Raw genomic sequence first — 26763 nt, 5'->3', positions numbered from 1 at the left:
AACCTATCAGGGAATATAACGTCGGTGAGGAAATGAGGATGAAAGTGATGGAAGAAGAGAGAAAGGGGTGCGGGAAGAAGAGTTGAAATTCATTGCTCATGCAAATCTTATGCCGTGTGTCTCTGTATGTATTTGTATGTGTGAGTGCCTTCTTTTTCCAACCATTCTCATTCTTCGCCACCCTCATTTTTGTCTGTTTCCTTTATTCAGTTTTCGATCGTCTCAAGATTTTTGAGAAATTTCATGAAATTCGCTAGGTTTTCGATTTTTTCTACCTTCCAGAAGTAATTTTTTATTTGAAATATGTGTATTGTGTAAAGTTTTCTTGTTAAAAACTTACGGTGTCAACTTCCAACTGCTTTGGGATATTTTATTGCAAACATACACTTCTTTTTTTGTCTACTTTTCTGTCAGAAGAAAAATATATTCGAGTATGAATAACCACTGAATTTACTGTATTTTTTTAGTTTACAATCGATGAAGTTTTCAGCTGTATGGAAAAAAGATGGAAAAGATTTTTCACCAGGTTGTCAATACGTAACGCTCTTTTGCCAAAATCTATTGAAATTATTACATAATAACTATTATTTTAATTGTTATCAAGCGTTGGCTTTTTAATTACCGTCTTTCCTCTAATAGCATTACACTGTATTGCTCAACTTTGGCACCTCATATCTAGATTGTCTTTGGGTTGATCAAAATGTTAGCAACTAACAAAACATTGGGTATTTATTATCTATAGTTTTGTAAAAAAAATAAGTTGTAAAATACTTCAAAAGAACCGAAAAATAGGCTTTCAAAAAGAATAGGCGGATGCAAGATTTTACGATTGTTTTGAAACTTAGAAATCTTCCAATAATGTGTTTCTATAACTTTCAACACCTCTTCAAATAACTCCAAATAAATAAATGTATTTCTAGACACTAAACCCATATCTTCACAATTCTACAGCATCAATGTCTCATGACAGTAGGCGTGACCATCTTTACAAACATATCAAAGAATGGGCGTGTCCTGATGTCAATTCTCGTCGATTGGTTATACGATTACGGTGGCTAGACGAGACGCAGAAAGACCGCTTTCCTGCCAACACATTCCAAGTGGCTCCCGTGTGAAAAAGAGACGCAGCAAAAAGGGAAACGAAGAAGAAGAAGACCGCCCCTCTTTTGACTACTACCTCTTCCTTTTCTCTCTTCATTTTCAACACACACATCCCATCTTTTCCACAGTAGTGGCCACCCCGTTGCTCCTGGACTTCCCAACTGATGCTCATACCTTCGTCGTCATCCATACCGTCTTCTTTATCTGCTTCAGCATCCGATTCTGAGCCATCATCACTGAACGGAAGTGGTATAAGTGATCAGAATATTCTACCTAATTATCATCTTCATCATCATCTAATTAACGAGAACGAGATGGAGGCAGCCAATTATGCACAGGTTAGTTCTTCTTTTTATTCGTTTCCTCCCACAACTGATTTGATTCTGATGAGGACGACATTATACAGCGAGTAGGTCCAAAAAAGGAGGCAAGCGGGGGGGGGGGGGCACAGCATTTGAATTTCAATTTTATGCCAATAAGAATCAGCCCCTCGACTGCCCCATTCAGTTCTTCTACACTTGTTGCCTCAAACTCTAACAGTGTCTTACCGCTGTTACAAAGTTGTATATTGTACATTGTTCTGATAGATTGTTATTTTCTAGGCATAAAGTAACATTCATCTAGAAAATTAGTTGAGCTGATACTCCTATATTTTAAGGTGTCTCTGATAGTACCTCAACTGCTTGTAGATCGACAAATGATGTAGTTGTTTCTTTCATTTGTGTTCTGAAAGTATTAGGTGGAACCGTAAACCCAGAATTCTGATGTTCCTGGCAGTATAAAACTTTTTATATCCTAGACATAAAGTGCCAAGCTTCTGTAATTTAGTTGAGCTAAAACTTCAATAAAGTATTGTTTAGATTAACTACTTGTAGGAATGATAACAGGTAATCTAAATCTATATTTTCACTGGCATTAGGCTTTCATTTATACAATGTTTATTTTGTTATAAAAATTGTGAACTGTAACTCCAGATTTTTGAAATTCTTACAGAGCAGTTTTTTCATTGTGAAACTAAAATAATTAATTTGAAGTTGAAATATTAAACATTTGCTATTATAACTATAAAAAGGTCTACTAAACCGTCAAATTGGAAAATTGATTTCGAAATAATGTGGGGACTAATAAAAACTGCAAAAATTGTTTGGTGAAACCTTACCTACTTTTAGGAATAATCAACAATGCATTTAACTATAATTTTATAAAACTCTTTGAAATTTTTCTCATTGATGTTTTTTAACTGCCAATGACTTGGTAAAAGAAGTATAGAAGGCTTAAGAAACATTTTGGTCCTTGGTCAGTCTAGAATTCATGAAATCGGAGCCGTAATTTTTCATTATACTGGTTTGTAATTATATCCTTTTTAAACACCTCAATCAATATTTGTATTATTTTCCTATTCACTAATGTACCTTCCAAATATCCCAGAACAATACAGTATCACTAACACGAACTGCACGTCATCACATATCATTCTCTCTGTAAAACTTGATGACTCTTTTTCAATCCGATTATCAAAATTTCCGCCCTTTCTTCTGTTTCTAGTACATCTCTCTTCATGTACACAAACTACTACAGTACCCCTTGAGTCTCTCAAAGATCGTTGCATTCGTCTGTCTCCACGTAGATACCATGTATAATAGACTCATGAGAATCTTTGTGGGAAACAGTTATCAACAATTCAATATTATTTTGTCATGTGTGGAGCGAAAACCAACAGAAAAAGGAAGAGTTGATGATGTACTAGAGGGTAGAAAATTGGCAGATGTAGTCCCTAAGAAGGCGCCGTGCTAAAGAGGATTAAGATTGATTGGCCTCTTTTTTTCTCTAAGCTGGGTGTTCATCTGTTCAAGACTAAATTGGATCGAGGCCAAAATTGTAGGGCCAGAAAATTGAACGATTTTATATAAGCAGTGAGGGATGAAATAAGAAGCTCCGGGAACATTGTCACAGTTCATCAGAATACTTTTATTTCATTAATATGGCTGAACTTTCAAAAATTACTCGAAGGAGCTGCGACCCATAATGATGTTACATACAATCGTCTCAATCGATTAGATTTCATAATGAGATATTAAAAATCCTGATTTATGTTGCAAATTTGAACTGTGTGTTCCGTTTTTTCACTGATTTTTCACTGAATATACTTTTTTCAATTGGTAGGCGCACATACCATTTTGAATCCTTTAAAACAAGGAAAGTTATATCTTTTATTTTTAGCACACTTTTTAATAGTTTCGGAACGTTTCTTATTTCAAAAATATTTAATAAGCTGTCACTCGAAGTACCACGTATTTTCAAAAACGACATTACAATTCTAGCTGCAAAATGTTTCAGGTTATCAAACCAACATGCGAGGCATTCCAAGATTGGCCGCATACTCCAATGCTGTATCAACAACCTCAACTTCATTTCATGCTTCCACAACACGATTGGGCATATCCACATCTTGCTCAATCTCTACCTCCTCCACATCATCTAACACCGTCCACTGCAGCAGTTGCTGCTGCAACAATTGCCTCACAAAGTTCAATAATCAATCAAACGTCTGTGGTTACAAGTACACCTTCGTGCCAAATCAAACAGGAAGTTGAACGACCTGAAATTATTCAGAGGTTAATGCCTCCATGGCCACCAGCTTATCAATTTTCTTGTGATGATAGTGGATCAGTGAGTGGAGCTGGTGGACCACATCAGCCATTATCTGATATTTCCGATGATAGTGAACAGACGTGTCCAGATGATTTGGAAGGATTTGCAAAACAATTTAAGCAGAGAAGAATCAAATTAGGGTGAGTGAAAATTTTAAATGTTCTCTACACATAACTGTAAAAAGTTAAACTTTTGAAAATAACAATTTCGATATCTCAAACATTTCGAGGCAACGTTCTGTCAACCAGCTGGTACAATGCCAAAGTTGGGCAGAAAGTTATCCTCAAATTCTGATCAAATTGGAATTTATCAGTTGGCAATTCCTCATATTCTTTCATTTTCATGTTCTTCAATTTCCAGATACACACAAGCAGATGTAGGTGTGGCTCTCGGAACACTCTACGGAAATATATTTTCCCAGACAACAATTTGTCGTTTTGAAGCGCTTCAACTCTCTTTCAAGGTTTGTTGACTTTCATCCACATGACTTTCAACGGAAACTGTTTCTTGTTGCCGACTTTTCTATGTTTTAATTGAATTTAATTTCGTTATAGAATATGTGCAAACTAAAGCCACTTCTATTCAAATGGCTCGAGGAAGCTGATTCAACGACTGGCTCGCCCAATTCTACATTTGAAAAAATGACAGGGCAAGCTGGAAGAAAGAGAAAGAAGAGAACAAGCATTGAGGTAGTTTGTGTTTAAAACTGAAAAATGTTATATACCGGTGTTTCAGGTCAATGTAAAATCTCGTCTTGAATTCCATTTCCAGTCGAATCAGAAGCCAAATGCACAAGAGATTACACAAGTTGCCATGGAGTTGCAGCTTGAGAAAGAGGTAAGGATATTTTTCTATTTTCCGGAATTTTTATTACTGTGAACTTCGAATTTTTTTTACAGTAACTTGACAATGATTTGAGATTTTGATTATTATGAATGAGATTTTGATTATTAATTCATTTAATTAAAGTGTTTCTCTACAAAAAAAAGTGTCCCAATAAAATATAAAGTTTAGGTTTAAGTTTAGTTTAGTACGGTTTAAATACCGTTAATTAAAATTGCAAATGTAGAGTGTGAAAAGGGTGAAGAATGAGGCAAGTGAAAGGGGCGCCTGGAGCAAGTTAAACGCCTACCTCATTAAATTTTTCTGAAACTTCACTTTCTCAAAAGTATAATTTAGGTTGTCCGTGTCTGGTTCTGCAATCGTCGTCAAAAAGAGAAGCGAATAGCTCCAAATCAATACGATGCTCCACATCCAATGGCTTTAAACAATGGATATCCAATGACTGCTGACCTTTTCCCATATCAAGCCGTCGTCAATCATTATACTCAACAGAGCCCGAGACAACAATAGTTTTTTGTGATGCGTATTGATGTAGCAGTAATATAATAATAATAATACTCAAATGAATCACCGGTAATTTATAATGACAGAAAGTTTAATAGTTTTCAAACATCCTTCTCTGAAGAAGACCAACAGTATTTCTTTTCCCCTATTATTTTTTTTGATACAATCCTCTTCACTTCTCACATCATTCTGAAAATGGGTATTCGTTTTTTACAATTATTAATTAGTTCTATTGTGTATCATTTCTAAATTAGTTTCCAAACTTTTTATTTTGTTCGAATTCATTTATTTTATAAATATCTGTACGTTAAAATGGAAGTAGCATATTTTAATTTAGATGTCTGCTGAATATAATTATATATAACTGTCTTTTTTCAGAGTAGGTAAAAATCAGAATTTAAAAAATTCAAAAAAGGAAATTTGATCTAGAGCATAAGCTTTCGAATAACTCATATAACTTTAAAGTTTTAAAAAAGTTCAAAATTTTCAATTTTGCAAATAAAACTGAAAATTACTGAATTAATGTATTTCTCAATTGGACTTGCACACTTTTGCTCTATTATGACAGCTGTATCCGTTATCATTGTCTCAGTTGTCTCTGCATTTATCAAAAATTGTCAACTGTAAAAAGACGTGCAAAATTTTTCTCTATATTTTAATTATTACAACTTTTTGATAACAGTTAAGACATCCGATAAAAGTCTATAAGTCGCCGAGCCGTTGGGGGAAAATCTACTAGAACAACTACGGTAGTTTTGAATTCCCGCACAAATGAATGACCTAGTTGTGGGAATTTCATAAAAATTAGAAATTTGAATTTTTTGCAAATAGGAATAATAATCATAAAAAATTAGAACAATTCTAAAAATTTTAAAAATTTTATTAAGCTATAACAGTTTACTTTGAATATTTAAAGGCAAAGTTCTTCTCCCGGAATGGGTCTTGACACGAAAATCCAATGTTGCAGTGAATGTAGGTCAGCTCCTCGGTTCCTCACATTCTTCATTCCATATTTCAAAAATCAATCATGAACACAGGAAGTGACATTTCACACCTGCTCCTGTCTTCCCGTGTTCATTTCCCGTTCTGATATCAACATACATCTGCTCCCTTATGCCATCACTCATTAGACAAAGACATCCATGATCCATGAAAAATCCGGAACATTTTCCTGTGAAGCTGGGGAAAATGAAAAGGACAAAAAGGTGAAAAAGTTGCAACAATTTTTCTTGTGGCGCACGCGCGCGAAATCAAACGTTGCGAGACGAGGAGTAATGAGGCGAATTGAGGAGGTATTGTGGTTACGCAACAAATCAATTTTTCTTTGGAAAAACTCTTTGGGTTTAAGGGGGTTTGCATGGATATTTAAATAAGAAGAAAAAGACTATTAATTAGCATGCTAAGTAAAAAATACACACATGGATCAGCACACACTTTTTGATCAAATGTTCCAGGCTTTCGAGCGATTTTTTACAGAAATAAATCATTGCTTCTCGAACAAGGGTGGGCAAACTTTTTCAAAGTCAAGAAATCAAGAAAAATCAAGAAATTTTCTCCGGCCAATATTTTTGAACGAAATTGGAAGAAATAGTTAAATTTATCAGTTTTAACTTATTTTTTTAAACAAATATCATCAGAAGGAACTTCGAAAACGGGCAAAACGTGCAAAACTAATAATTTTCGACAAAAACGTTTTCAATCTTTTTGAATTTCTTTCTGAAATTCTCGTTTTTTCAACTGAAATTGGGTTTTATGGTGTTTTTTGAGTTAATATATTCTGAAAAGGACAAAAATAGCGAAAAAAAAAATTTCGGAAAAAATAGAAAACCCAGTTTTTCAGCCTAAATTTCGAGTTAAAAAATTTCTTAATTTCTTGACACAATTTATCAAGAAATCAAGAAACAAGAATTCTTGACAAAATGTCAAGAAATCAAGAAATTCAAGAAATCAATCAATCAAGAATGCCCACCCCTGTTCTCGAAGACCCAAAATTTCAGTCAGTCACCAGATTTGCAAGACGCAAAAAGTAGTTTAATTTTGAATAATTACTTTTGTATGACCCTTGGTAAGTACCCATATGGCTCTAAGAAAAAGATTATAGAAAATTTTTTTCTGAAAACATGTTTTTTTTTCGACAACAATTTTAGAATTAGAATTAATTGAAACTCAAATCTGAAATTGAAACGCCTATTTTTACAGAACAGTTCAAAAATCAAATGAATTCTATAAATCCAACTAGCTTTCTCTTGCGACACACCCTAAAACTACAGTAATCCGTTTCATGAATGTTTGATCAGCCGATGAGACTCCTCACACCTCCGTTAGTAATTTATTCGTTAAAAAGAAAGAGAGAAGCACCTTCGTAAACATACACACTCAGTTTTACTTCTACCGTATTCCATTGGACCAACCACGCCCCGCGGGAGACCACATAAAAATGGCAACATTCCTTTAAACCCACCAAAATCACATTACCATGTATAAATGCATGTATCCCCCTTTGCTTCGTTCACTAACACCATTGCGCAACACTTTCCCAAAAGCCGGTCGGATATGTCGGAAGCCGTTTGTAAGATAAGGATTGCCATAGTAAAATGACGATTCATTTGTTCCACAAACGGATGATCGAAGCCGCTAAAACACAGAAAGAGAGAAACAGTTCAAAAACACAATAGGAGATTACGGAAGAAAGGAAGAGTGTGATCCGAAAGAAGCGAAAAAAAACAGAGGAAGAGATAAATAAAACGATATATAGGTAAAATGTTAAAAGGAACAAAAAAGCTGAGGGCGCCAAAATTGAATTAGTATGTAATCGGTGCTGATGTGGTTGAAGCTGCATCGTGGATTTCAATTTGAGACAGTTTCCATTGCTTATCTGAAAATAGGAAAACCATGAGTTTCAAGTCACAAAATAAATGTAAGGCACTTTGAGTGACCTAATAAATCAAAGCAGGTGTCACCAAGAGACGACCACACAGCTTGTTGCTGCTTCTCTCAAAAGACTGTATTGTGCTCATTCAGTCAAGTGTCAATTTGAATGACAAAACGAAGAATGAATGAGATCTCTTAATCCTATACACAATTCTTTTGGAATTTATGTGCACAATGAAAGTTGTACTATTCTAGTTAAGGGTCAGAGGAACGAATGAAAACTTACTCGACAACTTTGAATACATCTTTTGAAGATCCTTCTCCCGAGTTTCTTGTGTTGTGACTTCTTGTTGAAGACGCCCGACGCGTTTGTTGATTGCCTTCAACTCATGCTCTCCGAGACGTCTGAAAATTGATTATATGAATTCTAAAAAATAAATATTTGTGCTTACTCAAAAGTTTTCTTTTCAATATTAGCCATCTCAATCTCGGTGGTGACTTCCTGATACTTTTTACACAGCTTGTCATGAATAGCCTGAAATTCAAAAATCACTATTTGAAGAAGGTTAGGCACAATTTGGTTCTAAAAGAAAACTTGAAACGAATTCCGTTCAAAAGCTGACCGTAGAACCCCATTCAAAAGTAATTCCGCCCATTTTTCTCAACGTTTCTCGGAACTTTATTTAATTTATTCGAGGATTTTGCGTAGTTTCTGTGTCGACTCTTCAAGTGAAATGAAAAAAAGAAGAAGAACACAAGTCATAAATTACTGTAACGTCTTTCTAATCCACCCACTTTCTTCTCCGAACCCTTTCAACATCACTCAGCACTGTCGCCCATTTCAACACCACAGGGGGGAGCACCCACGCGACAGATAGGCGTTTGAATGGGCACATCCATAGAGAGTGGAGGACTATGTGAATGAATTGAATAGCAGCAGAAACCAACAGGCGGGTTGGTGGTGGGAGACCCGAGATCACCATTAAAATGGACAGAATATCTTGTTAATTGAAGAGAACAAAACGGGGGCATGAGAAAGTCAAATAAAGAAACATTATAAAGGGAAAACTAGGAGATTTTGTTTTAAATTACAGAAAATAGACCGCAAATATAACCGTAAAAAATACCATACATTTTGCTAGATTCTTTATGATTTTTCCCCGTTTTGCAAAAAAAATTAAAAATGGACTAATTATTTTTTGAATTGCGGGTTTTTTCTTGATTACCGTATTTCTTCTATTAATATGGCCTCCCTATTAGACTTGCACTCCCTATTAGTATTGCTCCTTGAACACCCTCCGAAAATTAGTATTGCACTCCCTATTAGTGTTGCACTCCCTAATAGTCTTGCGTCTACTTTTTTTTGGTACAAAATCACCTTACTAATTTTGAGATTTTAACAACATTTTTTGCCTACTGTGCAACAATTTTTGGAAAAATTTCTATGAAATTGAAGTTATTACACCTTTTTGTTGCAATTACAATCAAATTTTCTGAATTTTCACACAAGGTTCGAGTTTTTTCAGAAAAAAAAATAGTAAGCTCAAAGTCAGAAAAATGTTCTGAAAATTAGTATTGCACTCCCTAATAGTCTTGCACTCCCTATTAGTATTGCAAGCGGGAAGACCATCGAAAAATAGTATTGCAGCCATATTAATAGAAGAAATAAGGTTTTTTTTTTAACATGTGATATGAAATTTTTCAATTTTTCAGAAATTTTTCCGCAAAGAAAACTCGATAACCCCGAATAAATTATTTTAAACTTCAAAATTAGTCTAAAACGACATTTCCACATAAATTTAGAATTTTGTTGAAAATTGTCTGAAAATTCGACAAGCCGTGTTTCAAACCTAATATTAAAGAAAACCAGTCTGATTAGCCAGAAAACGCCAAAATATATTGCTTCTGATACTTAGTGAGTCATTCATTCACGCGGAAATTCAAAAATATTAGAGTTTTTTTAATTTTCCAAAGTTGAAAAAAATCATAAAAAATCTAGAATTTTTTTACAGTTAAAGTTACATTATTTAGTTCCAGGAACAGATTCTTAGACGGAATGCTCACCTGATAACCGCCCAACTTGACTCTCAGCTTTTTCTCAACTTTTGCAGCTCGTTTCGCCCGTTGATTCATCCATCCTCTGTACATTTGGAATTCATCATTCAAAGCTTTCATCTGTTCTTCTCGTGGTAGGATAGCAATACGTGTGAACTTATCTTTACTCAGAATAATTTCCGAAGTACATTGTTCGACAACTTTCCACATTAGACTGTTCAATTCTGGTCCTGATTCAGCTTCTTGTTTGATTAAATCAGCAGCCGCATCAAGCTCTTCACGGGAGTAGATTACTGATGGTGGCTTGTTGTCTACGTCCCAAGCAAGAAGTTTGCTCATTTCGGCTTTGACCATGTCATCTGCTGACGAGTTGGTTGCCCGTGTAGCTTGTTCGTTAACTTTTGTTGGTTTTGGAAGTGATCTTTGAATGACTTGTGATCGCATTTTCATATTTCTGACACGATTCTCCGCATTTCTCTTTGCTTTATTTTCAGCTCTTTCAGATGCATCTTCAATCCATCCATCTTCATCTTGGTTACTCTCATCTTCAACAGCTCCTTCAACTTCATCATCATCAGGTCCAACGACTTCAAAATCATTTTTTGGAGTTGGCAGACTGGCCAAAGCACGCTTCAGACTAGCTTTTTGTTCTAAAGCTGATCCAGCAATCTCCTCGTTAATACGCATTTGATCTCTGAACGGAGTTGCAGCAACGCTTCCAGCTGGAGTAGCGAAACCACCTGGTGTGGATCCGGGAAACTGTGATTGAGTTCCTGGCGTGGCTGCAATTGCATGGAGAACTGTGTTTGGAGTGGCCGCAACTTTGGGAGTTGGTAGAACGCCTTTTCCGAGTTCTGATTCGTGAAGTGGGGTGTTCAACCCTCCTTTCAATGCTGATTCGGTATTCTGTAGAGCCATTAGGTTTTCGAGTTCTAATTGAACCGTATCCTTGAGCATCGGTGTTCTCATAGTTCTTGCAGCAACTGCATTGGCTCTTGCTGATTCAGTGTAATCAGTGAGCAATCCACTTGTAGCTGTTCCGTCAATATATTGCCGAACACTGTCAGATGCATGACCAATCTTGACGATTTGTTCAAGCTCACGATCAGAAATCTGTGGTTCGGGTAGGACCAACTTCGAACGTTTTTTCTCTTTGATGTTGAATACCGCATCGGCTTCTCCTTGTTCTTTACGCTTTTTCAGTTTTTCACGATCCTCTCGTCGCATTTCCATTTCAATTTCGCGGCCACGTGGTTTTTGATGATCTTCGATGGCTTTCTGGTTTGCATCTTCCACGACATATCTGTCCTCAGATGGATTATGGAATCCAGCTGGAACATGTTTTTCGAATGGAATCTGAAACAAAAAATGGGATTAGAGACACTTAGAGACAAATTTTTCAATTCAACTAACCTCCTCACTGTAGTCAATTTGGTTTCGCTTTGGCTTGAACTTTCTGGCAAAAGCTAAGCCAGCTGCTCGCATCTCCCTTCGTTTTTGAAGCGAAGCCAGACGACGTGCATCAGAAAGCTGACGCTCGCGAGCCTTTCTCTTCGCCTTTTTTCCTTGAGTGTTGGCCAAACGTGCACGAGCCTCAGAGAGCATTTCCAATTCTAAAACGTGAAATTAGAGTTATAGACGAGTTGAACACATACCATCATCATCCATGTCAATTGGATCAGGTCTCGCTGGTTTTGTCTCAGGTGTTGGATCGATTTCTCCAGGTTTTAATTTTCTAGTTTCAGTAGCTTCTTCATCAAGACCTTCTGCTTTTCGTTGAGCTTCATCCAGCAAATGCTCATATCGTTCCAGGCACTGCGCTGATGTTCTTCCGACAATTGGTGCAATTGTTCTCCATTGCGTTGGCATCAGCTTAGCGAGATGAAGAAGTTTTTCATCTTCTTCACGTGACCATTCTGTCTTTTTAATTCCTGGATCAAGCCACTCGAACCAACGAGCCTGAAATCATATTTTTGTGCAATCAATTTTTGAAATTAATCCGAAATACCTTGCATTGTTTTGCTGATTTTCTGTGCAACAGTGAAGCAATTCGACTCCATTGATTTTTTCCGTATTTCATAATAGCTGCTTTGAGGATTTCATCCTGAAACGTTTTATTTTTGTGAAAACAACTTGATTTGCAACTAACCTCTGTATTCTTCCACACACCTCCTTTGATAATAACTCGCACCATGTTTGGTTTTGCTTACTGCAACGAAAACTAGATTTGCGAATTTGAATGGTAAAAATTGAATTTGGCACCAATTTGATAGATTAAAGAATTTAAAATAAAGTCAACTCGGTAAATATTTTAATCAACGTTACTATTTTGAAAGCTAACGAGTGTTACGAACAAGTTGTATTGATTTTTAAATAATTCGATACTAAAAATTCCCGCAGAATACATGGAGATTACTGAAACAAAAAGGCAAAACAGAAACTATCAAGAAGAAAATGTGTATTTTTCGAATGGAGCTCGCTTTCGAAATGTGGAGGACTAGTACACGAAGGACAATACGAGGCCACGGCCATTAACCGCCTTTAAATAAAAAAGATCGACAGTGCGCATAAAAACTTCATTTTCAGTACGAATTAGATATAAAAAAGAAACATATTGGGTAGAGTTAACATTTGCGAGTTTAAATCACAAGTGTACTCTAAATGCACATAAATCGGAAACCATGTGAAAACAGCTATAAAACAATGAAAAATTATTGTTAAAAGAAGAAACAAAAACGAGTTTCTGAAAATTCTATAGGGAAAGGGGCACAAATAAGATTATGGAATATGTTGCTAACGTGCAGTTTTAATGGCACAGATGTGAAAATCTGACACGTGGATTAGAAATGTTTCAGAGACGAATGTTATTGTTTTTACCAGTCGTGAGCATGTACGTGAGCAAGCGTTCCCATTCATTGTTATCGCCGAATAAATCCTTCAAACTTCGAACGAATTGGAACATCCCCACAATCATAGTAACATTCTGTTCCTCGATTAACTTATCGAACAATGAATGGAGATTCAAGAGTTTTGGGTCAAATGAAGATGTTGCATCGATTTCTTCGATAATTGGGCTTGGCATCTCACCAACATAAGTAGTTGTCATAGATTCTGAAACGAAAATGATTTTAAAATCTAACGATTTTGACACAAACCACGACTATCATGAACAATTCTAGTCGATTCCATCAATGAAGATGTTGCAGATTCATCACGAACTGAATAGTCGACAAAGCACACCGAACAATCTGGTCCAACAGACTTTATCACATCGAGTGCAGAATGTGGAAAGTGAATGATGTTGGCATCGGACGAAGTAACTGCTCCACGTCTCTTGACAATTTGTGAAAGCCACTCAAATTGACCACGCTCATTTTTCCAAACCATATCGATGTTAAGAATTCTCTGCAAACATTAAACAAATTTCTAAACAACCATCTGTAAACTCACGTCATCGTTTCCATGAAAATATCCACCCACAAATCGTTTTGTATCATCATTATCAATGTTTTCGAACATCACATCCTGCTCAGAAAGCGTCAAACCCAGTACTCCATGCAATGTTGCGAATACAACATTCGAGGGAAAGTGTTTGAAGCTGGCTTCTTCCGGAATCGGGAACAAATGAGATAGATGTACATCCACGAAATATTGATCATCGACATCAGCCAACAAAACCAACACTTCACCATCTTGTTTAGCTTGTCCAACTATCAACACTCTATAATAGCGCACCTCCGCTCCTTGTCGATAAACGTAGACTGCAGCTGATCCCGTGCGGACGGTTTCACGCTGGAGCTCCACAATAGGCGCTACCATCACGGCCCGCAATATATTCCCCATAGTAGCAACCTTTTCAACGTCCATTTCTTCACGTTCTTCATCTTTTAAAATCAACAAAAATCCGCGTGGCGCAATAAACATTGCAGGCTTGACCACTTTAACAGATTGTTTCTTGATATGGGAATTTCCCAGTGTCATCCAACGTAAATCAGACTCGACAGGATCCCGAAGATTGTTCTCTAGGAGTGGCAATGTAGTCGTGTCAACGTGGGGATCACAAAGGCGGACCATCATTTCTCCAGGTTGAGTTGCATAAACTTTGAAAATGTTCTTTCCTAAGTCGACGATAATCTTATCACAATCCGAAAGCGCTTCATAAGGAATGCTACCATGAGTTTTTACGACTTCAGCAAGATTTTGTGTTGGATTGCGAGGCTTGATCGTACGATGACGAAGCACTGAATGATTGCGACGAGATGATTGAATAGTTAGAATAGATGTGTTGTCTGTAAATTCAATATTTGTTCATTAGCAGCGAAAATGTTTTCTCACTGTCGTCTTCTTGAGCACGCGACTGACGAAGAATTCCATTTTGTGGAACGAGTGACGAAGATACCGGACATTGTTGGCTTGCCACAGAGACAGTTCCAAAGCGCAATGCAATGTCGGTCATATCAGCGGTTCGATCTCGAGATATAGCATTTCCTGGATAGTCATCGATGCTTTCTTGATTCGAGTTGAAAATTTTTGAATCTTTGCTTCCATTTTCTGGGGGCACTTCGAAACTGTTGAACCCGTCACTGAAAATTGATAAATAACATCTGAAAAACAGTGATCAAAATGTGCCCTTACAAGGAATCGGATGTTTGATCTCTAATAGTTGAAGGAGCGGATACTACAGATTGTTCAAACGCTGAAGCTGAACCTGTAAAATAAATTACTATTGGAAAGCATCATTTGATCACTTTTACCGCCAAAAGATTCAGATTGAATAGAAACATCTGCTGACGGATTTTGTTCACTTTTTTGAGTTGGATCGGCATTGTCACGATCAATACAATCAACGAAGATGTCACCTTTTTCGCTAAGACGCCAGAAATGCAGATATTCGTTGAAAGGAGGAACATTGAGCTGAATGTATAGTTCACTGAAATCAAAACATTCAATTTAGAACTGACTATAAAAGCGCAACAATACTTTTGCGCAAGTGAATTACCTTTCCGATATGTTCTTTCCCCATGCTGGTAAACAATACAACTGTTTGAACTTATTGGCAAGAGCTGCCAGTGTTACAATCTTGCGATTTGGCTCATCAGGATGTGAAACTCCTATCTCATCAGCATATTCTTTCAAAACCTCTGCAAGGTTTTTTACGCGAGAAATTGTTTTTGCTGGACCCAACTTGTGTCTTGCTTTGAATCTAAAAAACAAATCATTGACAACGATTTTTTAAACTTCCACATACTGCTCAGGTGTTCCTCTCGATTTAGCGATTTCCTCTGACGCATACGGACCTCTGAATGCCCGGAATGATGACCCATGAGTGCTGAGGTTATTAGTAGCTCCTGAACCTAAAAACGAGCGGGCCGGGCGTTTTGAGCTCGACTGCTGCTGGACCATTTCGATAATATCTTGGTTGGCTTCAGTAGTTCTTGGCCCATATCGGTGTATTCCATCACGGCCGAAAGTGTGTACAATTGACTCCGAGCATGCTTGAAGAAGATCGTCCAAAGTCGAACAGTTATATCTTTTCGGATCAGGACATGCACCATAAGAATCCCTGAAACAAAGGTAGTGTCGTTATTTTTCGCAAAAAGAAACTCACAGCAGACGCCGTCTGATTTCTTCTGTACTAATTGGTATTTTTTCCGCAACCAAAACAGCTTGAAGCTCGATTTTGACTTTACGCATAGGGTCTACCTTTTGATTCTCAGTTACATTGATCGACTTTGGTTGCACCTGAAAATGTGTTTATTACTATTTACCTTCACAGATAATTGAATACCTTTCGAACTCTTTCAAAAATTTCATCCCCTTCCGGATCAGAATCTCCGAAAAGCTCATTAGCAGGCATCTCGCGGGATAAGTTAACGATGGACCTAAACTGCAACTTGATTAAAACAAATATTCGAAGATCACGGCAAATAAAAAGTACATAAAACCAAATCCATTGAAAAATATCCACGAAATAGATGAACTTTCAATTTTGAATCTGAAGCCGCGCGCCGTGCGCGCGTAAACTTTAGTCATTCGCACTTTCGCGGTGAGACCCACTGCAGCGTACGCATTTTCCGGGTGAGACCATCTATTGCAATGAATTAACTGCGCCTTTGATACACTTAAAGTTTGAAAAGCTTGAAAACCGATTTATTTAATTTTGTTTCTTTCTCGATCGAGTTTCAAAATATAAACAAAAATAATGTAATGCTTGAAGATTGATTCTTGATTAAGATCTCTGATGCTAATCCAACTTAGGTGCACTGCCGGTCTTTAATTAAAATCAAACATTTTTTGTTTGTTCATTCTTTATATTCAAAGTTCTTTTTTGAAATTGTTTTATAGTTATAACTAGAGAGTTATAGTGATAATCGAGATGAATGTTCTAATAATTACTTGTTATCTAGCAGAAGTCTTTGAGCTTTATTTAATCGTATTTTAAGACTCGAAACACGTATGGATTGGATCCAATGCAATCATTGTGGCATTAAACCAAATCAAACGAAACTGTACCTAACAGCATGCGGTCACGTTTTCTGTCAAAACTGTACGAAAGCTGGTTAGTAAATTTTAATAATAAATTTAGCTAGAATTTATATAGCATTTTTAGCATTTAACTCGCAGTGCTACTTGTGTAAAAAACCGCTAAAGGTGGATGAAATCAATAAAAACTTGCGACCTGATTTGATGGTAATGTTTCAGTCGACTTAAAATTCAATTTAAATAAAAAACCATCTCAGGAATTGTTCAAAGATCCGCGACAGCTGGCGTCAGACCTGGTCAACGAGCTGAAACAAGTTGTCGCATTTCAGGCGAAACAGCGAGAAATATATGTAAAATGTAAAAACGCCGAGGTTATCTGTTGACAATTGAATAACCAATAAAATTAATAATTTCAGGCGAAAAAAGATACCGAGCGATTCGCCGAAGCACGCTCAAAACACGTGGAAAAGACTCAAGAAATCGAAAAACGAAAGAAAGCTTTCCTTGAAGATAATGTCAAACTGAAAAATGCAAAAGAGGAAAAGAATCAGCTGATGGCCAGGCTGAAGGAACTACGCGAACAACCATCTCAAAATCTTTCTGTAAATAAACGCCGATCGAACACTCGAACTGAGCCGCCTTTCTCGAAGATATCCCGAACTGGTCCTCCCTCTGTGATGCGAAAAGCTAGTCATGAATTTTCATTAAACCTGCGTGATCAGTCAACGTCCAAGATTCTCACCAGCACTCCTCTCTCCAATGTTAGTTTTATCTCCTGTTTTCCAGTCCCCAGTACACTTGGTATTTTGGATAATCTTTAATGTCAATCCAAAACATCTGGCTGCCGGGTGTATTGCCAAGAAATCATTTGAATCATGGAACTTTCATTAATCCGCTCGCAATTGCTGTGATTGATTAAGTGTAATTTTTTCCAGATCGATTATAGTCGCCGTGATCATAGGAATAGATTGTTTGGCGCAGGACTTGAGCATCCGTCGCCAATTCTTCGTCAATAAAACTCCCTGTATGTCACCTCCGTATTTTTATCCTTTTTCCACAATTTTTATTTCTATTCAAAATCAAAGGTTTATTGCCCCCGTAATATCTCCCAAAGAATATTTATTCCCCTCTTCACTTTCACAGTATTTGCATCTTTATCGTTTTGTAACATCACCTGCAGATTTTGTAAACTAAAGATTTATTGATTGTTTTATGGTACAAAACGCGACGCGCAATTCCAGTAAATGCGGTTAGCGTTTCCTCATTCTTTCCTCCAGCCATCACCACACCACCAGGTGGCTCGAACTCCACTCTCTCGAAAAATGTCTCCAAATTGCGAAACTCCTACTTCTTCTTTGTCAACGTCTCTTCGATTTGTACCGTCTCTCGCATGTATTGCTGAAGAAGAGCCAAAAGTAATCGGAATCCGAAAAATAACCGTTCCCGGATCTTCGAAACCGTTCCAAGTGCAAATACCACTCTACGATTTGAATATATATGCCCCTGAACCACCGAAACAGCCACTTCCGGACAGTTACCAACGATTGCTTGCAGAAATGGATCAATATATCGGAGGTCATCAGAATTCGGAGATGTATAAAGAAATGGTGAGATTTGCTTTTATTCTGGAATTATTCTTTTACTTTGCCTTGTGTTTCAGGCCAAAAATCTACGACACAAAGTTGCAGTGGAACAAGCAGAAAATAATCGACTTTCGGTGAGTTTTCAAAAGTTTTGCAAAGAGTTTTCAGTTGGTTCTAAATCAAGGGTGTCATTTTTCGAGCTTTTTTTTGATTTCTCAAGTTTTTTCAGGAAATATCGGAAAATCAAGAAACGAAAATTTTTGAATTATATAATTAATTGTCGATTTTTTAAAAATTGAAAAACGAAAATTTTTCGATTTTTTAAAAATTGAAAAACGAGAATTTTTCGATTTTTAAAAATTGAAAAACGAGAATTTTTCGATTTTTAAAAATTGAAAAACGAGAATTTTTCGATTTTTAAAAATTGAAAAACGAGAATTTTTCGATTTTATAAAAAATCGAAAAATCGACACCCTTGTACTCAATAACTAATTCATCCTGTTCTTTATTTTTTTTTTAGAAATCAAACTTCACAAATCGAGATTGGTACTGGTATGCTGAACAAACGAGAGCCTTTGTAGATGAGCCTGTGATCAATTCTACCAGCAAAACTCAAGAATCCAACATTTCTGAGTGCTTGGAAGAAACCTCATCTTCTGCAAAAAGTACAGTCATGAAGGATGAAGATTTGTTTGATTTAAGCGCCGACTTCTGAGAATCCTACCATCCGCATCATAATTTATCGTATAGTTCTGTCATAATAACTCACATTGATCTCAATCTTTTTCGGTCTCCATTTTCTGGGCTTATCTTTGATGATAAATAAAATATTTGTATTCTTTCTTTCGTTTCAAAGAGACGTTCAGATCGTAAAACAAAATGAAAGGTTGGATGTTGAACCAACCGGAAATGCAAAGCGAAGGGTGGGACAAATAAGCAGGTGGACCTCAAAAGGGAAAACTAACAACTGCCATTATTTTCGTGGCACTTGCCTTTTCCCCTTTATTCACCCTTACACAATGATTTTCTTATTTTTACATCAGATTTTATGGTTCTCAATATCCTCAATGTGTCAAGATTCAGACGATTCTGATGGGTTTTCAGTGAGTTTTTATTTCCAATATTCGAAGAACAAAAATTCATAACAGATGAGTTTTGGAAAACTCAATTTTCGGTTGTGAAAGTTGTTCAGATAAAAAGGAACAACTGCAGCTATGTATAGCGTGGTGTCAAAATGTCCCATTTTGGTTTGATCTTCGAGAAATGCGGGAGAAGAGACGCAGACTTTTCAACTGATTTTTCATGGTTAAGAGTGTGCTGACGTCACATTTTTCTAGGAGAAATATTCCCGCATTTTTTGTAGATCAAGCCGCAATGAGACAACCTGACACCACGTGCAGCTATTTACTTGGTATCCCGCAGAAAAAAAACCCCATAACCTAACGTAACTTTTGCTTATTATGGCGACGCAAAATATCGTATTTTGAGATCGAAACGCAATTGTGCTCCAACACTCCTATCCTCCTCCATAACTTAGGTCTCGTTAGGTATTGGCGGCAACACGATAATTTCAAACGTTTTCAAGTATTTTCACCGATTCCACCAGTTCAAGCTTTTCGTAGTTTTCTTTCGTTTCTAATGATTTTTATGTCGAAAATCATGGAAGAAAGCCATCAGTGGAATAGACTTTTCCCTTCACATGTATTTTTTTAAACAAAAAATCATAAAAAAAATATTAACGAAAATATTAACGAAAGGCTCGTTATATACAACTGGGAAAACCGGTAAAAATAGTTTTTGAAAAAAAGTTTGAATTGTCAGTGTTGTCACCAATACCTAACGAGACTCAGAATATGGAGGAAGACAGTTTTCATTTGGCCACAGTAGAGAAAACTTTAATGCTATGGTGGACTTGCGACAGGAGTGAAGGGCTGGAAATGTGGTTGTATTGTAGTCCTCAAAAAATGAGCAAATTCGGCACACATCGACGCACAAGGTCTCGCAGTGGAGATCTCTATTTATTACAAAAATAGCTGTAGTGAAAGAGCGTGTGGTGAAGAGAGATATACAGTTCTCCGCTTCGAGACCATGCGCGTCAAATGTGGCGAATTTTCTCATTTTTTGAGGTCTACATAATATTATATTCCCTTTTGCATGAATACGTGATATGAAATGTTCAGAGCGAACAGCTTCAATGCAATTATTGTGTTCATTCACGGAAAAGCAAAGATGTGTCAGAAGGTGTCAAACACGAGCCAGACTGCATGAATCATCTCAAGTTCCTGTCGAGACCCGATTTAAGGCGGACATGTACTCCATCGGAAAAGTATTGTGTGGTGAGTAGGCATACATTTGCTCAGTTTCTATTTTTATTTTGAATATCCTATATTCAGACAACTGTTACGAATCTAAACGGATTTTTTGTGGAAGTTGAACGAGATTGTGCAGAGAGCTGTGATCAGGGATGTGAACAACATGGTTATGGTCTATTTCACACTGAATGTACACGTTGTTGCCGTGAGCCATTATGCAATGAATTTGATGGAAGACATTTCTATGAACCATTATCTGCACCCAAAAGTCAACAATTAATATCGACATTATTATTCATTGGTACATTTATAATTTTCATCATATGAAAGGAAAAAAATGAAAAATAAAAGTTCTAGCTTTACAACAAACCAAGTTATTTATGATATTTAGAAATAATCAAAAGACATTTGATGAAAATTAGATTTTTTTTTGTTTTTGAAAAAGGTTTATGCAATTTTTCCGCTTTTTAACTCAATTTTCAAATAAGACCAAAAACATTGTTCCTGGTAAAGTTGGCGAAAGTCGGCTTTGAAAGGGGTAAAGTTGGCAAATGCCAAAGTATTAAGAAGATGACAAAAGTGATATATTTTTGTATTCATTGAAACACAAAAATGTCAAATAGTTTAAGTCTGCATTTTTATTCTCAATCGGAGGATCAATGAGTTTTACTGTTTTAGCATCACAATTGGGAGTCACAAGCCAATTGCCTCTGGATTTCCTTTCTGATCCCGTTGTCAATCTGCAACGTTTTCCAATTTTTTTTTCTCTGAAAATAGTGTTTTACCTTTCGATTGCTCCCTGGACGAAGCTTCACATTCCACAAGTTAGAAATATTCACAGGTGTCACTTCGGAATCGGTTAGAAGAATTGTATTATTGTTTGCGTTTCTAAACTCTTTTCTAATTGAAAAACAACACAACATTTTAAAACTTACGGAGTACGCAACGCAGACTCCAGTACATTTTGAAACAAAATCTGTCCAGAATTTTCCTCAATTTGACTTGGCTCACATAATGAAGAAAGATCCACGTCAAAGTCGGTTGTGACATTCAGAACAGAGTGTCGACGTGTTTTCTCAGCAGGTACAGGAGATATGTGATTAAAATTGAAACTGGGCATTCGAGAACGGACAGTTCCATTCATATCGCTCACATCTGCCAGAAATCCTCTTTGATGCTGGAATAGATATATCACAACGTCATACTTGTTTTTAAGCTAATGTAAATAAAATATTGTATAATCCATTCAAATTTCGCTTTATCATTAGTTTGGATTAACGAAGCAGACGCAGAGGGCGAGGGAAAAGGCGGGTGAGACGCCCTCATCACATCTCATCCTGGCGGGATGTCTAGTCGGATTTGCCGGAAGAACATCCACAGACGGGTTAGAGAGAGAGAGAGAAGGCGCCCGGGTAAAATATCGTTCTAATTCAGCAGGCTCACCGTCGTCTCATCCATACAAAGCGTCGGATCTAAAATTGATGTCTCCTCGGTAATTGACCTAATTTTCGACATAGACAAGTTCTCATTTTCAATATCGTCCGGAGATCCTCTCGAGAACCGTGCAATTTCAGGTGAAGTACGGTATAGTGCAAGTCGAGATTTTGAGGTGCGAGCGAGACGATTACGATGAATGAGCATTGAGTCATTCAGTCTTGGAGACATACAGGACTGAAGATTTGGCTCTTTTTCGTAATCGACTCTCAGATTTTTAAGCATTTCCAAGTACTCTTCCATTTGGCCAATTGCCATTTCAATTGATTTGACACCGAGAACTGGGAGGAAATTTGCTGTCGCGTTTCCTGTCATCTCTAGAATTTGCTCGATGGTTTTTGCATAAATCTGAAATTTTAATCAAGTGACTTTAAAAAAATAACGACTAACCATTTCGACTTGCTCTTGACTCATTTCTATCCGAATTTTGAATAAACTGATTATTGGTTTCTAGTAGAAAATCGAAAATCGAAAATAAACCATTTTGACCATTTCATATTTTTGAGCAAAACACGGCTTGAAGTTTATTCACGCAAAAATAATTATTCTTTTGTTTCTGTTTTTTTTTCGAAATTTTGTTAGAGTCTTTTAAAACCCGTGCATTGTTGGATAAATCTTAATTTTAATCCTGTGAAGATTTGTTTTGATAGTTTTAACTTATTAGTTGTATATACAGAGAACTGAAAAATCTGTAAATTTATTTTTCTGGAAATTTTCTTTTTTGTCTCCATGTTTGTTTTTTACAGTACTGCCACTTACAAGGTTCTTTCCTTTTTTAGCAATAACCAAGCATTTAAAGAAAATTCTTCAAATTTTGATTCGCTGAAATTGACCAAAAAAGCGAAAAAAAAGCCGAATTTGCAATTATTTAATACATCACCCAAAAACATTTCTATACTTTTACATCCTATGACACTACAGCACAAACTAGAACATTAAAATAACATCCACAAAACAAAATATTCGAAAGTCAAAAACCACGCGATCAAAAGCACTCGAAATTTCCATATTCAATAATACATAAAACAGTTATTGTTGTGAAATGCACCATAAAATTCAATTTTCTGTTTTTTGGGGTCTTTCCTTTCTTTCCATTATTCGGTGTTCTTGTGTTTTGATCGATTTTTTGTGTTCATGACCAAATGTAAAATACCTTTTATTTTTAAGTTCAGCGACCTTTATATTAGCTTTGCTTTGATTTTTGTATCTGAACCTCGTAGGAACTCGAAAATGCAAAATTGCGCGTAATGTATTGAAAACCTAAAATTTTTCATAACTTGCAAAACTAGGTTACTTCCGTTTGACTGACATTTTTCAAAATTTCAAAATTTTTAGAGTATTTCATTACAATATTTAGTCATGAAGGAATGTTGTTCGAGTAGACAAGTTTCACCTTTTTGGTAAATTGGTAAATTAAAGAAAATTAACTTTTCAACACGTTCAGATATATTTTAAAAACTAAATATAATTGAATATTTAGGTCCAATGATTTTCGCAATCTCCATAAAGATTCTCTCAATCTTGTTAATTTAAAGATTTAATCAGATCAGATCAGATCTTTTTCTTCAAGATCATATGGTTTCTTTTCCCCAGATTCTAAAATTACTATATCATATTGTATAATATATATTTAAAATATTCACTCGACATTTGGCGGCTACTTAATTTCCTGCCCGACTTTTGCCCAAACATTATACACTGGGTTTTGAAGTTGTTCAAATTTGGACAAAAATCTGATCAAACTTGGGCAAAACTTAGTCTTAGCTGCGTCTAAGCTTAAAATTATCCTGAACTTGATCCAACCCTTTATAATGAAAGTTAATCAATTTCAATACAACACAAGAAAAATTAGATCAAATTTGAAAATCTAACTTGAATGCGCCCAAGTTTTGACAAATTGAGACTCAAGTTTTTTATATAAGCAAAAGTGCTAAAATTCACATAGAAGGATTTTTATCTTCCCGCCAAAGTTCCATTCAAAAATTTTTCCATTTAATTCGGGCAACAAAAGTCAAATTTATATTATTTCGGATCACTGTCGTTCTGGTAAGAACGTCGCTGAAAATTCCACGGAACAGTGAGCTCAAAACAGCATAAAAGAGAATGACAAAGACCGAAATTTCGGAAGACAAAAACATAGTTTCAACGGATATCCTGTTGTCGCGTGTTGCCACGTCATTTAGCTATTCTGGCCCCGCTAAAACGGGCGGCACATTCACAATTTGCTGCGCTCCTTTTCAGGCTTTCTTGTCATCGTAGGACCTCCGAATATATTCGTTGTCTTTTTTTTTCTTCTTTCACATAAAATATTAACTGGAAAAATAGTAGTTGAAGGAAGAGAGAGTTCAAGGTGAAAAGAGAGCATAGACAAAAGGAAATGAAACGAAAATAACAGTTTTTTTTGTTCAAATCCTTACCCAAGAAAATTCTCCAAATTATTATTTTTTTGAAATGGAATTAAGTTGTTATATTTAGAAACTATTACGTAGTTCTCCAACAAAAATCCACCTGTCACCTTTTTTCATTCGTTTTGGTGTTAGCTAAATTTTCACTTTATATTCAATAGTTTCAGCTTTAGAACAATGACCAGAACGGGCAAATAGTACAAGCTCTCAAAATTTGTTTGAAATGTTTATTCACAATGAAAAAGAACAATAATCCAGTCTACAACTACCATAATTTTTGAAGTCGACCATGACTTCATGACTTCATAAATATCATTCCAATTTCCTTTTTTTTAAATTTTCATAAAACATTGTTTTAATTTTCATGGATGCGTCTTCATTTTGAATAAGCTTATAGTAATCGTCAGGATTTTTCCAGATTTTCACGAGATTTCATTTATTTTCGTTGGATTTTCTTATTGTCCCACGGCTTACTTTTCTTATGGATGGCTTGAATCATTGCCTTTTCAGCTATTTTTTGGAACAAAGTTATAATAATTATTGGAAATTAAAAACATTAATGTTTATGAACTAATACTCTAAATGCGTTTTACCGAAATATTTCGATTTTGTACTGAAACGTACTAGAATTTTCAGATTACATTTTAAAAACTGGCTATTTTCAAAAACATTCAAGTTAAGAAAATGTTTAGTAAAATTCAAACAAGTGTGACAAAAATTGATTTTTTTGAATTTGCTGACCTAAATAAAAAAAAATTTCACCAGACTTTGATGAAAATCATCAAACTTGTTAATGAAAAAAATTTTCAATCCCATCTAGTTTCCAAAATAAAATCAAAATTTACAAATTAAGTCATAAGAATATTTTCACTTTTTTTTCAGAAAATTACGAAAAATATTCTGTGAACACTTTCTTCAAAGAAATTTCAATAAAATGTGTGTGTGACATGGTTCGAAAGTTTTACCGATTTCGATGTACCGTACATATTTCCCCGTGATCAAAAATACCAACACGATTTTGAGTACATTTGAAAAAAATTCCACTGATTATTATATTTTAGAGACGATGTTTTGTTATTATGTCTTATTCCTTTTTTCTTCTATGGAAGACATTTTGTACCAGCTTTCACACTTAAAACATTAAAATTTCTGTACTCCTGGTAATCTTACTTTCTCATTATTCACTTCCAGTCCGGTACTCTCCACATCTGAAAATAGAACATAAAAGAGAAATTAGGATTATTCATGTGTGGTAAGGGTAGCTGGGGGCTCAATGTCTTTTCTTTTACTAACAAGGAGTGCTTAGCATCAGGGAGGACCTTCTCTTCCCGAAAGTAATTTGATCTTCGTTTTCCTCCTCTCACTATTTTTGCCCGTCTTCTTCGTCGTTTTTCCGAAGAGGACAACGAAGAGAAAGGCGAGAAATCATAGTCTCAAATCTCGATCCTTTTTCTCACTTTTTGTCTCTTTTCTTCACACTACTAACTTTTCTTTTCACAATTAAGTTTCCAAAACTAATAATAAAATCTGAAAGCGTTGTCCTAAAATGAAGTTTTATGGGATACCCTGAACAAAGAAGTGGAACTTCGGAGACGGCTTTTGAGTATTCTGAAATTTTTAGGTGCGAGTTAGAAGTGCTCCATAATCGGCAACTCGCCCCAACAGTTCACTAAACTTTGTCAATTTTCTCTAACTTGGAGCACACAAAAGTAGTTTGAAAACTGCTGAATTATATAAGCTAGGATGATAATTCGAGTATTATTATTGCAATCAGAAGTATTGATAAAAATAGTCTTGCCATACCAATAAGAGGAACAGGCTCATCTCTCTGTTTGAACTTCTTCCGAAATGAGAACTGCTAGACCAATCAGCGATTTGCTACGCCCACTTTTCAACCAATCAGAGTTCGAAGTCGCTGATTGGTTCGATATTAAGCGTGGCCTCTCGTTTTGGAGGAAATTCGAACATGAAATTTCTTAAGTTTCAGTTTTGGGGTATTTCAAACCATTCAAATATTTCAAGTACTTTCAATTGTAAAAATTAAAAACATTTCAAAAGGAAAAACAAGTTGAAAAGGAAATTGAGAATAATATTGTTCCAGTTTTCCAGTATGAGAAGCCGAAAAAGAAGGGTGTCAAAGTTAATTGGTGCCGCCCTTTTTTGCCGTAGACCCATTTTTGAAAGTCTGCTTCTTTTCATAATTGGTGTTTTCTCAATAAGTTATTGCTCGCCACTTCTGCTAAAATGTTTTAATTTTGAACACTGAGTTTCTCTTTTTTTTGATACTTTAATATTGACGTATTTGGGTGGACTTTGTAATGAGAAAAATTGTATGGTTAAGGTACCAAAGGGGCCGGATGCCACTCCGAAACAGTAGCGTTTTGTTTTTTTTTTGAATCCGCGGGAAATTCGAAAAACTATAATTAATCGAACAAAAAATGTTTGACATATCTATAGAAA

The 26763-nt window shown here is 35.8% G+C and overlaps 7 protein-coding genes and 3 non-coding genes across 10 annotated transcripts; 6 read left to right on the top strand and 4 right to left on the bottom strand.

Moving 5' to 3' along the window:
- The first annotated feature begins 76 nt into the window (after positions 1-76).
- On the top strand, positions 77-175 carry K02B12.10. Its single transcript, NR_050315.1, has one exon. It is a non-coding gene; the product is annotated as an Unclassified non-coding RNA K02B12.10 (non-coding RNA).
- A 746-nt stretch (positions 176-921) lies between these two features.
- ceh-6 (Homeobox protein ceh-6) lies at positions 922-5414 on the top strand. The gene is made up of 6 exons (NM_059903.6): positions 922-1439; positions 3439-3893; positions 4114-4216; positions 4308-4442; positions 4489-4590; positions 4933-5414. The coding sequence occupies exons 1-6, from the start codon at positions 1266-1268 to the stop codon at positions 5104-5106; spliced, it is 1143 nt and encodes a 380-aa protein (NP_492304.1). The 5' UTR covers positions 922-1265; the 3' UTR covers positions 5107-5414.
- Positions 5415-7670: 2256 nt separating this feature from the next.
- cdc-5L (Cell division cycle 5-like protein) lies at positions 7671-12235 on the bottom strand. Its single transcript, NM_059902.8, has 8 exons — positions 12176-12235; positions 12035-12130; positions 11682-11985; positions 11440-11639; positions 10036-11382; positions 8424-8506; positions 8258-8376; positions 7671-7975 (listed from the first exon to the last, which is right to left on the bottom strand). The coding sequence occupies exons 1-8, from the start codon at positions 12218-12220 to the stop codon at positions 7902-7904; spliced, it is 2268 nt and encodes a 755-aa protein (NP_492303.1). The 5' UTR covers positions 12221-12235; the 3' UTR covers positions 7671-7901.
- Positions 12236-12587: 352 nt separating this feature from the next.
- Positions 12588-15908, bottom strand: lotr-1 (HTH OST-type domain-containing protein). Its single transcript, NM_001128966.4, has 10 exons — positions 15815-15908; positions 15635-15768; positions 15275-15589; positions 15026-15229; positions 14781-14956; positions 14662-14734; positions 14362-14609; positions 13477-14315; positions 13182-13431; positions 12588-13137 (listed from the first exon to the last, which is right to left on the bottom strand). The coding sequence occupies exons 1-10, from the start codon at positions 15881-15883 to the stop codon at positions 12878-12880; spliced, it is 2568 nt and encodes an 855-aa protein (NP_001122438.1). The 5' UTR covers positions 15884-15908; the 3' UTR covers positions 12588-12877.
- Positions 15909-16463: 555 nt separating this feature from the next.
- Positions 16464-17716, top strand: zhp-2 (Zip homologous protein 2). The gene is made up of 5 exons (NM_001383479.2): positions 16464-16585; positions 16637-16716; positions 16767-16880; positions 16926-17270; positions 17445-17716. The coding sequence occupies exons 1-5, from the start codon at positions 16483-16485 to the stop codon at positions 17523-17525; spliced, it is 723 nt and encodes a 240-aa protein (NP_001370064.1). The 5' UTR covers positions 16464-16482; the 3' UTR covers positions 17526-17716.
- Positions 17444-18930, top strand: D1081.6 (Carn_acyltransf domain-containing protein). The gene is made up of 3 exons (NM_001392683.1): positions 17444-18116; positions 18170-18226; positions 18613-18930. Exons 1-3 carry the CDS (start codon positions 17832-17834, stop codon positions 18805-18807), a joined length of 537 nt encoding a protein of 178 aa, NP_001379149.1. The 5' UTR covers positions 17444-17831; the 3' UTR covers positions 18808-18930.
- Positions 18931-19111: 181 nt separating this feature from the next.
- On the top strand, positions 19112-20767 carry D1081.20 (Snake toxin/toxin-like domain-containing protein; the record flags this gene model as incomplete). Its single annotated transcript, NM_001374926.1, has 3 exons — positions 19112-19195; positions 20273-20428; positions 20486-20767. The coding sequence occupies 3 exons, from the start codon at positions 19112-19114 to the stop codon at positions 20729-20731; spliced, it is 486 nt and encodes a 161-aa protein (NP_001362167.1). The 3' UTR covers positions 20732-20767.
- A 220-nt stretch (positions 20768-20987) lies between these two features.
- On the bottom strand, positions 20988-22374 carry D1081.5 (CARMIL_C domain-containing protein). Its single transcript, NM_059898.2, has 5 exons — positions 22289-22374; positions 21848-22246; positions 21340-21581; positions 21190-21292; positions 20988-21144 (listed from the first exon to the last, which is right to left on the bottom strand). Exons 1-5 carry the CDS (start codon positions 22310-22312, stop codon positions 21085-21087), a joined length of 828 nt encoding a protein of 275 aa, NP_492299.1. The 5' UTR covers positions 22313-22374; the 3' UTR covers positions 20988-21084.
- Positions 22375-24033: 1659 nt separating this feature from the next.
- Positions 24034-24087, bottom strand: D1081.18. Its single transcript, NR_050313.1, has one exon. It is a non-coding gene; the product is annotated as an Unclassified non-coding RNA D1081.18 (non-coding RNA).
- D1081.14 lies at positions 24034-24087 on the top strand. Its single transcript, NR_050314.1, has one exon. It is a non-coding gene; the product is annotated as an Unclassified non-coding RNA D1081.14 (non-coding RNA).
- Positions 24088-26763: the final 2676 nt, after the last annotated feature.

Source organism: Caenorhabditis elegans, chromosome I, assembly GCF_000002985.6.
Source record: "Caenorhabditis elegans chromosome I".
In the NCBI taxonomy this organism is placed as follows: Eukaryota; Metazoa; Nematoda; class Chromadorea; order Rhabditida; family Rhabditidae; genus Caenorhabditis; species Caenorhabditis elegans.
This window is presented reverse-complemented; position numbering and strand designations above follow the sequence as displayed.